This window comes from Echinops telfairi, unplaced genomic scaffold (genome assembly GCF_000313985.2).
Source record: "Echinops telfairi isolate 266 unplaced genomic scaffold, ASM31398v2 ScPeMD7_7469;HRSCAF=8507_1, whole genome shotgun sequence".
In the NCBI taxonomy this organism is placed as follows: domain Eukaryota; kingdom Metazoa; phylum Chordata; class Mammalia; order Afrosoricida; family Tenrecidae; genus Echinops; species Echinops telfairi.
The window spans coordinates 43255807-43268245 of NW_022111373.1; the positions used below are offsets into that span (position 1 = coordinate 43255807).

The following is a 12439-nucleotide window of genomic DNA, read 5'->3' on the forward strand; positions in this document are numbered from 1 at the left end:
AAAAAAAAAAAAAAAAATCAGAATCCCCAGAAAGGACTCTTTAAGATAAAATGTTGATATTAATTTTACTCAGCAGGAAATATTTCTTCACTTGATTAAATACATTTATCATCTTTAGAAATAAGTCCAGCACATATGACTAATTAAGCGCCAGCTATATGAATCCTGGATTTAAATCTAAGATCTTCATATTTAGAATATTTTTATTTCTCCATGTATAATAGTTCATAGTATTCTATTATTTATGAAATATCAAATAGCCTGTTTCCATATGGGCAACATCTAAGACGGACTAGCTGTTCTGCCATGTTGGATTCCCAGGCTTGTAGCTGACAAAAGTAGATATGACTGAATAATAAAATGCAAATGTGTGAGCCACTTGTTAAGTTTCTGATAGTAATCTTAGTGTCCCATAAGCAAAGTTTTCCAAATTAATGATTTGACTGGAGTCTGGACCATGCAGAGGGTTGCTTTTATTTCAAAGCCACATGCTTTATTAAGTGCTTCTCATTATGGGCATGCACAAGATCATTAGGGGTCCTTTCTAACACATGTTGGACCAAGTTTCTTTGTTCTAAGGCCCTGGGTGGGGTCCAGGTGCTAACCCCTGGAGTGGTATGAAGAGACCCTGATGGACATCTTCATGAGGTCAAGTACATATTTCTTCCTTGACAAAGAGGATACAGGCGAGATTTCTCAAGTCTCAACCTCCTTTCAGGGTATCTATGTTTCTGAAAACCTGGGTTTATTTCAGTAATTGGGAGTTATCCATCTATCTTGGCTTCTCTGCCTATTCATACAGTTCTGGCCGCTCACTTTCTTGTCTGCTACATATACAAGGGGGTGCGAAAATACTGTAGTTCTTTTTTACTCTCTTTACATCTTTTTATTGTTTGGAGGCTGGCATATCTTAAAACCATCTCTGGACCTTTAGGTTATGGCCTAGTAAGAATGCAGTACTCTTCAAGTTAGACAAGTTACGTTGGTTGGTTGGGTGGTTGGTATGCTAAGAAGACCGTGTCACGGAGGATGTTCTGACTTAGAGCGACCCTGTTTGACAGAGTAAAGGCGTGCTCCATAAGCATTTCGAGGGCTGACTTGTTTCACCATACATTGCTAGGCCTTTCTGCTGAGACATCTCTGGATGACTTACACCTTACGACTTTAGGTTAGTACCCCCAAATGATCATAATCCCACCCACTGCCATTGGTCAATTCTAATGTGTAGTAATACCAGGGGCTAAGTTAGTATATTTATTTAAGAATTAGAAATACTGTCCACATTGCAATTAGAAAACTTCAAAATTAGCTAGCTCAATCCTAAGAAAGCAAAGCTCCTGTCCCCAAACAAACTTTTGAGTTACATGAAAAGACAGCAGTCCAGCATTTCAGGAAAGCTGAAACCTAACTGGAGAATGAAGAGAGCTTCCTGTTTGGGACAGTATGTGTCTGACAGATGCTAGCTTCCCTGGATACTCAGCAGCTGCAGAGCTGAGAGCCATAGAGGAAGGGACACCTGTGTGGAAACAAGTCAGCCCTTCTGCTTTGCCAAAGCCATCGCCTCCCTTGGACCTAAGTTGGATTTAACATTGGCTTTTTCTGTAACAGACATTAATTCAGGTCTCAAGAATTTCCTGTTTAATAGCTGTGGAATTAATAGGAAAACTGCCAGAGGGGGGAAATGGAAATTACCCCCAATTTTTACAAAATTAATTTAATCATTGAACTGAATAATAGAACGTCTTTCAATAACTGCCAATGTATACGTTGCTTGCCCATTCCTATCAGTAAAAAGAGAAGGGCTGCAAATGTTTTCGCTCGTTGTTTTTAGGCAATAAGTCTGGGGAAAATGTGGACAAAGATGAAGTAAACAACATACTTTCAGTTGAAGTGAACTTCCACACGGTGTTAGTGTGAGCGTCTCCAACATACACGGTCCCGTCTTCAGATGCCACAATATCATGAGGCATGTCAAAGTGCTGCCAAAACAGCAAGCCACACATTAGGATGGCGTGCCTAAACTTGATTCCTTTATAAAATATCAGCAAAGCAAAACACAAAACAAAGCAATATGTCCACTACCGAAATCAAAGCAAGAATAATTGTAATTCTCTTCATAGCAACTCTATGCCGAAGTTGCCTTTTCAATCACTAGACACCAAATCTGTTTTAGTCCTAATTTTGAGCACTCATTAAAACCAATCTCACTGCTATTGAGTCAATTCCAACTCATCGCAACCCCACAAGACAGAATAAACTGCCTGTGGCAGTTACATAGTTTCATGTCGACTTTACATATAGAATGTAGGGGTGGAGTCTAGCCTGTCAGTCAGGTCACAGCCTGATGAGGCCTCCTTGTGGGCGTGGCCTCATAAAAGAAGGTCATGGGAACCTCTTCTCTCTCTCTCTCTGCCTCCACTTTCCTCTGATGAGCCACGTGCAGAATTGGCCAGCCCTGGAGATGCTTCCATCGCCATTGAATCTACACAACTCTGCACCCACCAGTCAGTGATCTTCCTGCACTCTGCATCATTGCTTACGGCTGCATGAGTCTGAAGAGAGATTTATGGACTGGTATCAGACTTATGGACTTGATCTGGACTGGGCTGGGATAGTGTCCTGATATATAACTACTTCTTGAGATAAAGCTCTCTCTTATACATATATGAGTGTCTAGTACCTAGCCTCACACTCTGGCCCTTCTGGTTTTCTGAGGCTGTAAATCTTTACAAGTCTCATCTTTCTTCCAGAGAGCAACTGGTGATTTCCAACTGCTGACTTTGTGGTTAACGGCGCAACTTATAACTTACGACCGTACACTACTAAACTCAAAGCCAAACTCATTGCCAATAAGTAAGTTCAGACTCACAGAAATACTTCTAGAACTCCCTACATCTCGGCATTATGGAATACTCAATGACCTGTTCACTGGTTTTCAAATATGTTCAAATGAAAATATTTACAAGTAACTTGTTTTATCAGTTGTGTTTACTTGGTATTATGTCATATATCTAGTTTTCTTTCCTTGTGCCTCCAGTTTTCTTCTACTTCTTAATCCCTATCCAATTTGCCTGTTTTGATCTGCACAAGTAAAAAATACAAGGCACTGATTTATGTTACAATTCCCATCAAACTATCCTATCCTTTAAAAATTATTTATACATTACTGCTAAGAATAGTCAATACAGGTTAAGGGCATTTGCTTAGTTCTAAGTACACACTAAAAGATAGTGGGTTCTATGCCCTCCAGTTCAATGTCTGAAATACAGTCAGCAACAAACAAACTAAACTGTTATCCCAAAGTACTTCCTAGCTTTTGACCTACTCAGATCATCAGTGTCTTAATATGTCCTTCCTCATGACATCTCTTCATTTCCAATCATTGTCTCTTAATCACGAAGACATAGGAGGCAGGAGACGATTCTACGTGAGTTTCTCAGGGCACCCACCTAATTCCTGGAACAACAAGCTAAAATGTGTTTCTAACAATCTTCCAGTTGTTTACTGAAGCCTACAAAGATGCCACGTGTGTCCAATGGGCAGGATGTAAATACTAAGTTTTTTAACCTCTTAGGCTAACAGGCCTGCCTGAAGGCACAGTCCTCCAAAATCTGACTACTAAATATTAAAAGGAGTACTCTCCAAACTGTGGCTTATTAGCTAACATCTACAAACAAGGGATTGCTGAGTACCAAGGTCAACAACCGGACAAACTATCCTTTTCCCTCATTTTAGGAGGAGCAGAAGAATACCTACTTTGAAGATACCCTGATTCTGTAAAAACCAGCAATTTGTCATGCTGAAAAGAAAAATGAATGCTGTGCCCAGGAAGTTCATGCCTTCAGACCATCAAGGGAGTTGTGACAAATGTGCAGGAGAAAGGGAGGGAGCCAGAAATCAAAACAGTGCTTTGTTGAAATCGCACACCTCAGGTTTATAAAGTGTAGGCAGTGCCTGTTCTATACCCAAATATGTTCTTAGAAACTGTTTTGTGAAACGTTGGTTATGAAATGCTTCATGTTTCCTGAAAGAAAAAATACTATATAATAGGTAGGGAAATAGTTGAAGGGGGGAATTGTGAACTATTTCTTGGCCAAGAAATTTACTTCACATAAACTTCAAGAATATGCTATAAATTCAGTGTTAAAATGTCAATGGTCCTTAAATTGATATAGAGTGCCAAATGTTCTTTAGAAAATAATTTTGAGGCTACCATAAAAGCTCAGATGAGTGAGACTTTTAGACCTCCATTCCTATTATAATCAAAAGCATTTAACTGTAATATTTTAATGAACTATTCTGTTGTTCTGAATTGTTTGAAACAGCAACTTATGTTGTTGCTTTTAGGGTTTCAGATTTGAAGGGGCTTAGAGAGTTGAAAGGACTCCAGACGTTGAGAATTCTTCTCTTGAGGTCGTCCTAACAAAATAAAAATCACATCAGAGCATCCAGGGATACAGCCCATGGCAACCTGACCTTACAATCTCTCATTTTATCTTAAACATTCGTGAAAATCTTCTGATCTCCTCCACATCATAACCACATTTGCTTTATTATAAAAAGAATGCTCATGTTCACTTACTATTAAGTATGTTGGTTCTTCTAGGAAGTTGTGTCATGTTTATGTGGTGACTTCATATACCCCTTGGCATACAATGTGTGTCACAGCGATTAAAAGACCTCAGTATATCTCACTTCGTTTGTCAGAGAGGGTCCAAGCACCCTCATATAGAATGCTAAGTAGTTAAACTCTCTCTGAAGTCAGACAGATAAGAGTTTGAAGTCAAGGTGAGCTATTTATAATGTAGCGTTGTTCAAATGGTTTAATTTATACAAACCCTTCATCTCAAATATTGCAATTATTATATCCATTGTGAAGGTTGGAGAAGTACATCTGGGCTGGCTGTTGATCGTGTGTGTGTGTGTGTGTGTGTGTGTGTGTGTGTGTGTGTGTGTGTGTGATAGAGAGAGATTGAGCTCATTTCCTTATTTTCCTACATGAGCTGCCTTAAAGAAATAAGACAAAAATATCAGACTGAAGAATGTATTTGAAAGCACAGAATGAAATACCATTGATAGAGAGGGTCAAAGATTTAGTTTACTCTTAATCAAAATACTAGAAATATAACATAATGTAAGATTCAGTTTTTTAATCCAAGGGGATGTTATGCCTCTTTCCCTGGCAGTAAAAATCCCTTTCAATCTCAATCAATAGGAGTATCCTGACTCAGGAAGGAGACTCGCAAGGCCATTAAGATAAGCAGCCCAAAAGGAAACACCCCCATATTCAGAGGCCTCAGAGCTACCTGGTGATTTAATATCAGAGGCCTGCTAAGGGCAGGCATGGAAGCATCACCCCAATGTAGATAATAAAGGGCACGTTACACTTCAGCAGGTGGTGGTTTAATGGCCCATGGAGAAATGTAGGTACAGATAACTTCCTAATGATCATTGTAAAACCTGCCTTCTTAGAATATCAATTGTACCCTATGATCATTGTGAAAAACCTGCTAATCTCTCCCAGTAATCATTGTTAAAAAAACAACAAAAAAAACCCCCAAAAAACCCTGCTTCTGCCACATAGTTTACAGTATGCAATTTGCTTAATTTTCACTGGATTTTTGAAGCCGTACAGAGGGAGAAGTCTGGCTGTTTTCTGTGAGCTCTTGCAGGAATAAACTTAGAACTTCTTGAATCAACTTGATCTCTCTTTTTCGTGACACTGACAGATCTTCTGGACTTCTTGTACTGACAGCACGAATATTCTTCCCTTTGATGATGAGGGCGGAGGATGATATATATAGTTTTGCTCTCCTGTTTTTGCCACTATTTAATAGTATCATGTTCTTTACTACCCTAAAGTCCTCTATCTTCCCTATACAAACATAAAGAAAAAGACTGTACTTTCAGACAATTCTAGAAAAACAATAATAATAGTAGAAGAGGGAGAACCGAAACATCCAAGGAAATAAGCAGTAAATATGCTCCGACAGAAGCAGTCAAATTATATAAAACTTGACTTTTCCCTTGAAAGACAAATGCCTTCTGAATTAGTTGTTACTATACCACCTTATTTTCTATACCCCAACTTAATATTTATGATGACAATCTAACTTAATGAAAAATATGTAATATTTAGAAACCGATTGTAGTTTATTGAGTCAACATAGGATACAATTCTATGTTGGTGTAGCATCGAGTCTTGTATACTTAAAGGAAAAGCAAATTTCTCTTTTGAGCTAGGCTTTTAAATTCTACCCCAAGTTTGTTGCTTGAACTTATATATGTTGACATCTCTAAGTGTCCAAGGCATGCTGATAACAAGCATATTGCTTTGTGAAAATTTTATTTAGGGCTATTCACATTTTCAAGAATGAAGATGATTTAGATTTTAATATCTAGCTGAGGATTTAGCTTATATTTCTAGATGTATGTTTGAATTGAAAGTTAACATATTAGTTTTCACAGTACACTATGATAAAAAGTGCTGACCTTACAGTACCTAATTTCTTTATCAATAGAGCCAAGGGGACTAGCACAACAGGTAAAACAATGAAGATCCAATCATCAACATGGAGCTGAAACATGATGGAAGCAAACTATGTCTATTCAACCTAATGAATTCCTTTTGGAAGGTACTGTGATTACATAGGTCTGTTTTACTGTGTTCAGTAAAATCACTATAGAAAAAAAATTTAATGGGTTATATATGGAGAGAAACCTAAGGAAATAAATTTATACTAGAAACTTTAGTTTATATTTATTTTGATTCAATTCACGCCCTCGAACTTCTATCTTTGACTAAAAAAACTGTTGAGGGAAATGTTGTATCTTGCTATGTTGACGCTCCTCAATACCTGACATGATACCTGGCACACAGTAGGTACTAAACACCTCTGAGATGAAATTGGATGATAAATCTCAGGTCAAGTATTTCTCACACAATAATTTCTAACAGATTGAGGAATTGAAAATGTTTTCTTTTCGTTTAGTGAACTTGTTTTTTTTAAATAGCTATAGAAATCAAGATATAATTTGTCCAATAGTTGCCTAGATCTTCTGATAGTTGCATTCTGATTCAAGTAAAGTAATTCAACCTTTATTTGTTCTGCAAAACCACCAAAGTTTACAGTATTGTTACAAGTTGAATTTGGAACATTGACCTGCCATCAACAAGCAAGTTGTGATCACTGTGCCAACGATACTGCGGAGTAAGTCAACTGGGAAGACAGAAGGTCTAGGTCAGACTGCTTCTCAGTCACTGTGTTTGTAAAAAGCATTGCTACAATAAACGTTTAGTGGTAAGCCATTTGTGAATTGAAAGTACTCCTTATTCTCTGACCGAATTAAAGTTTTTCAGGAAGTGAATTTATTCAACGAAATGCTATTGTTACATTTTGTTGCTCAGTATCATCATGACAATAAAAATGCAACAAGATTTTTGTTGAATCTCAGAGAACTCTATATTATTGAAATTACTGAGGTCTTTCCAATTTCAATAAAACCAGAAAATGTTTATTCATTTTTAAATAATTTTAAAATTATAAATTAGGTGGGGATTTACATTTCAGATAAAAATCCCCTCTAAAGTTTACTCTTTACCAGCTCCAAGATATTTCTTCTCTCTCTTGTTAACTATTTTCCATCTCACCCAAGTTAATACACCTCAACGTACTAGACCTTTGCTTTACCTTCCTGGGTGCTTCTGACCTTGGCCATCTCTAAGGTCTGATCTCTTTGGTATGAAAGAAGTTTTTATCTGTTTTTAAAAAGGTACTTTGATTATAGTGCATTTACATCTGTACTGGTATGTAAACTATACTTAGAGCCTTAGATTTGTACACAGTGTTAATTTACATCCCAAGAAATGGATTTAGGAATTGACAAGGGCAAAAAACAGTCTAACAGGATACGAACATCAGCCTCGCTATAAATTACCGTTGCTACTCCTTTTTTTATAAAGTACACAATTACAAATTGAATGCCAAGATTCATAGTTTAGTTCTATTATCACAAAAACTGAAACCTAGGCAATGCTAATAAATACCTTGCGTACTGGCTTGAAGATGTCTATAATTTCCCCGTTAGAAAAGTTCATCACAAATCCTTGTACAGGCTCTTGGTCCCCAAAGTAAGGCTTCCCATTCACCGCAAAAAGCAAACCTGGGATAATATAGCCAATTAAGTTTCTTATAAAATATGGATGAGATTGGCTTTCAAATATATACATGAACATTCACACACAATCACCAGATGTAGGGTCAACCTGATCTCTGTAATTGGCAATAAAGGTAGAGGCTCAAACACTTAGCATATGTCTCCTGAGTGACAAGGTCAGGAACAGAAATGTTAGAGGGCTAATGTCCTTGCAATAGGAAAATTAGGAACTGGAAGACCTTTACCACTTGGGAATCTCGTCGAATTTAAGAACAAAGAATATAAATGTGGGTTACATAGGCTTCTTAAATAAGTATTTGGTTATTTAGGCTAATCATTTTATGATACTGGATTAGGTTTAATCATAAGTAATGCCTACATAGCTAAATACTACAGAGAAATTAGAAGAAATATGCAAATGAATTAAGTGAAATGACAGTATAAATGAGTATATTACAGTATAAATAGAAAGGTTAACTGATTTTAAATGATTAGACTTGAAAAATGTACAATGATAATTTCACTTGATTTTAGCTAAAAGGCTGGAGAGCAATATATAATTATTTCAGATTATCAAAAACCTGTCTTTCTTCAGACAAAAGAAATTAGATGATTTTTAACAATATTGCCATAAATACTCCTTAATAAAATAATATTTATTAGAATAGTACAATTTATCCAAAATATGAAAATGGTGATGTTTAGGTTACATACTGAAGATGATTAAACAATACCAGTTTTCAAGGAATTAAAACAAAATGAAACATAGATAGCACTACAACACCATTCAACATATTTTCACATTTCTTTAAGGCTTATAGGATTCTGGATATATCATGCTAGGAAAAAAATAAACGCTATAGATACCAATGATTATTGTGCAATAATATAGAACAGATTCCAAATTTAATTTACTTTGTCCTTTGTTTTGATTCTGGTTTTAATGAGACTCCTTCCAATCATCTTTCCTGTGGTGGAGGTTGAGATCAGACATCCCAGAAGCTGTGGCATAGAAAACATGGGACAGAGCAAAGGAGCCGGGCTGAGGCCGGTCGGTGGCCAAGGCAAGGCAGCTTTGACAGAGTACAAGAGCAGTGTAGCGACTATAAGGCTGAGAGGAAGAACAGCGGGCAGGTTTTCTACACTATGGAGACAGAGGCCAAGGGACCATGCATGAGCTGAGGGGATGAGGACCAGAGAGAGACTTGGCAGATGGCGGAGAAGAGGTGCTGCTGGGGACCAATGATGTAACCTTAATGTTTACTGATCTTGACCTGTAGTAATCTGTTAACTTCCCTAGTCAGTGTTCTTAATTATGAGTATTGTGTGTGAGCAATAAATGATCAAGCCAGTAGGAAAGTAGAATGTGGTGGTAGAAATGGTTAGTGTCAAAATCGATAAAGAAGGATAGAGGGAGGGTGAGGCCATATCTGACTACTGCCCATGGCACCAGGGACGTCAGCGAAGGCCAGATATGGCCACCTCCACACCATTAACTGCACACAAAACATACTTTCTTCTTTCTTTAGGGAATTTGGATTCTTGATATATCGTGTTACCAAAACATGCTATAAACATCAGTTATTATTGTGTCAAATATAGAAATAATTCCAATTTTCATTCACTTTGTCCTTTGTTTTGATTCTGAATTTAATCAGATTCCTTCTAATCATCTCTCTTGACTTTTTTTCCTTTTAAGATTTGACTCTTGCTCACAATGACTGTGATTGTCTTCTTTGTTATGTGACTGATCCTGCTAAATTTGTTCTCTAAACATGATGTAAAATCCCGATTTAATTATTTTGCTTCCATTTCCATGAATTGAGTAATAAACATGTATATTCTTTAGGCAACCAAATTTGTTCCTTATTTGGTTACACAACTGCCATTATTCCACGTCCCAAATAAATCTGGGGCTACTTGGGAAGGTGGCAGTCCTCAGTAACCTATTACCACCGGGTTACTTCCTACTTGCAGTGCAGCAAGATGGGATTTCCAGGCTGTGAATCCTTCCTGAAGCAGATGGCTCCATGTTTTTATGCAAAGCAGGTGGTAGGTTTGAACTGCTGACCTTGTGGCTAGCAGTTCAATATCTGACAGTACTCATTGGGGCTACTTTAACAGAATAAGAAGTATAATTCTTATAATAGGATAATCTATATTTTAATAACAGTATAATATAGAAGTATAATACTTATTAATTTTTTTTTAGGAATTAAATGTCTCCATGTGTTCAATATTCGATGGAGAAAACTTTTGTTAACTTGTTTTGGGATGCAAATTATGTGGGGGGAGTTACTTTATATTTAGATTATTTTTTCTGATTTTTTCAAAGTCAATAAAATCAGCCTTGAACATAAGAAAAAAATTTGACATTGGATTGGGTATTTCCTCTGGCATTTAGACATAAATCTCTGCATTCTATTTATCTATTTTTAATTGCCTACTGCCTTTTAAAAATGTGCAAAAGAAACATTTTGAACATAGTTTCTATCAGAAATACACCATCTGTTGCTGTCTGAAGACATCATATTAATCATTTAATAACTAGAGTAAATTATCATAATTAGTAAAAAATAAATATTAATGTTTGGAAACAATTTTTTAAACTCTTTACATACAGCGAAAGCCTTTGTATCTCTTCATTATTTATCTACAAAGAATAATAGCAGTACCTGCATTTAAAAATAGCTTAATGGTACAGCACTTAACGTGCTTGGTTACTAACTAAAAGTCTGGCAGTTTGAAGCACCTGCTCTGTGAGAGAAAGATATCCTTCCATCAAGATTTACAGCCATGGTAGGTATAAGTCAGAATGGACTTGGTTGGGTTTGGTTTAAAATGATTTATAATCCATAATACATCAGTTTTAACATTGTAAGTTCTGATACATATGATATTTTCAACTTCTCTAATAAAAAAATTAAAGAGCATGTGAAGAGAGATACATTTTAAGACTGGAATATGGCAGACAAAAGTCATTCAAAAGTTAAGATTAAATACCTGGTATATATGAAATTGCAAAAATGTTTCTTCCAAATGCTGCATGCTTGATCTCTCTCACAAATTCTTTGGTTTCAGTTTTAAAACACTGGATCCGTCCGTTCTCCCTGTCTGCAACACATAACTGGCCCAAATGGGGTACAAGGGCCAAGCTATGAGGAACACGGAACTGGCCTGGGTTAGGATTGTTTCCTGAAGACTCTATAGGAGAAAGCAAAACCACAGATATTCAATTTATGAAATTATCCTAAGCATGACTTTATAGTTTTGAACTTTCCCACATTCATGATCTTAAACCATTACATTTCTAGAAAGGGGGAAAAATAAGGTATATCAGTTTTTAAGCTTATTCTGTATTATCTCTTATTGAGTAACAGATTTTCTTCCTACTTGGACAAGTATTTTTGGTGAAATTTTTCATTTTCCTTACAGGCCTATGAGCATTTCTGTGTGTATGTAAGCCATCTGATGGCACACGGAGACCCCGCTGTCTTCGCTGAAAGGGACAATTCATCCCACAGAAGTGAAAAATGGCCAATCAATTTTTCCCACTGATACTGGCTAATCACCACAACTAGAGATCAAGAGTCGCCTTGGGTACCTTCTCCCCACTGTGTGATGAACTTTCCAGTTGGTGAAAATTGTACAATCCTACTGTTGCAGTAACCATCCGAGACGTAGATAGTTCCAGTTTCTGGGTCCACAGCAACATCAGTGGGTTGACAGAAGTGATACCGGTCATTGCCTGGTTGCATACTTCTTCCCAGGATTAACAGAGGGCCTTCTTTACTGCTTGGATCCAGTTTGAACACCTTTTAAAAAGTGGGGGGTGGGGGGGGAGTAATTACCCACTTTGCATGGTTATTATTAACACATCTCCACCACAACTAAGATCACTTTTTTGGACAATTTGAGTGTAAACTCTTGAGATGCTTTACTTAAAAGACAACAATTTTAATAATTGGTGCAGCCCTATAAATCATCCAATTTAATCCCTTATTTCATAAATGACATCTACAGAGATTAATTTGTTTTTCTCAAGGTCACCCAGATAATGATTGGTAATCAGTAAGAAATAGCTGGCTGCCGTCTTGCACCTCGCCCCCTGTGCTTTCTGTCTTCTTTTAACTAATGACAGATAACACACGAGTGATAACTGTTTGATGAAATGATGTTCAAAGAAGTTTGAAAATTGTGGGGTGAACAAATTAATGATTCTTGTAACTAAGTCTTCTGAGGGCTTTTCTAGTTCTTTGCTTCCTATTCATTAAAAAAAAAA

The 12439-nt window shown here is 36.8% G+C and overlaps 1 protein-coding gene across 1 annotated transcript in view; it reads right to left on the reverse strand.

Moving 5' to 3' along the window:
• The window catches only part of PAM (peptidylglycine alpha-amidating monooxygenase), a 212829-nt gene that overhangs the window by 11258 nt on the left and 189132 nt on the right, over window positions 1–12439 (reverse strand). Inside the window, exons 18-21 of the mRNA XM_045285191.1 lie at window positions 11762–11972; window positions 11161–11361; window positions 8048–8163; window positions 1880–1979 (exon numbers count right to left, since the gene is read on the reverse strand). Coding sequence (XP_045141126.1) covers window positions 1880–1979; window positions 8048–8163; window positions 11161–11361; window positions 11762–11972 — 628 coding nt within the window. The remainder of the gene's footprint in view (window positions 1–1879; window positions 1980–8047; window positions 8164–11160; window positions 11362–11761; window positions 11973–12439) is intronic.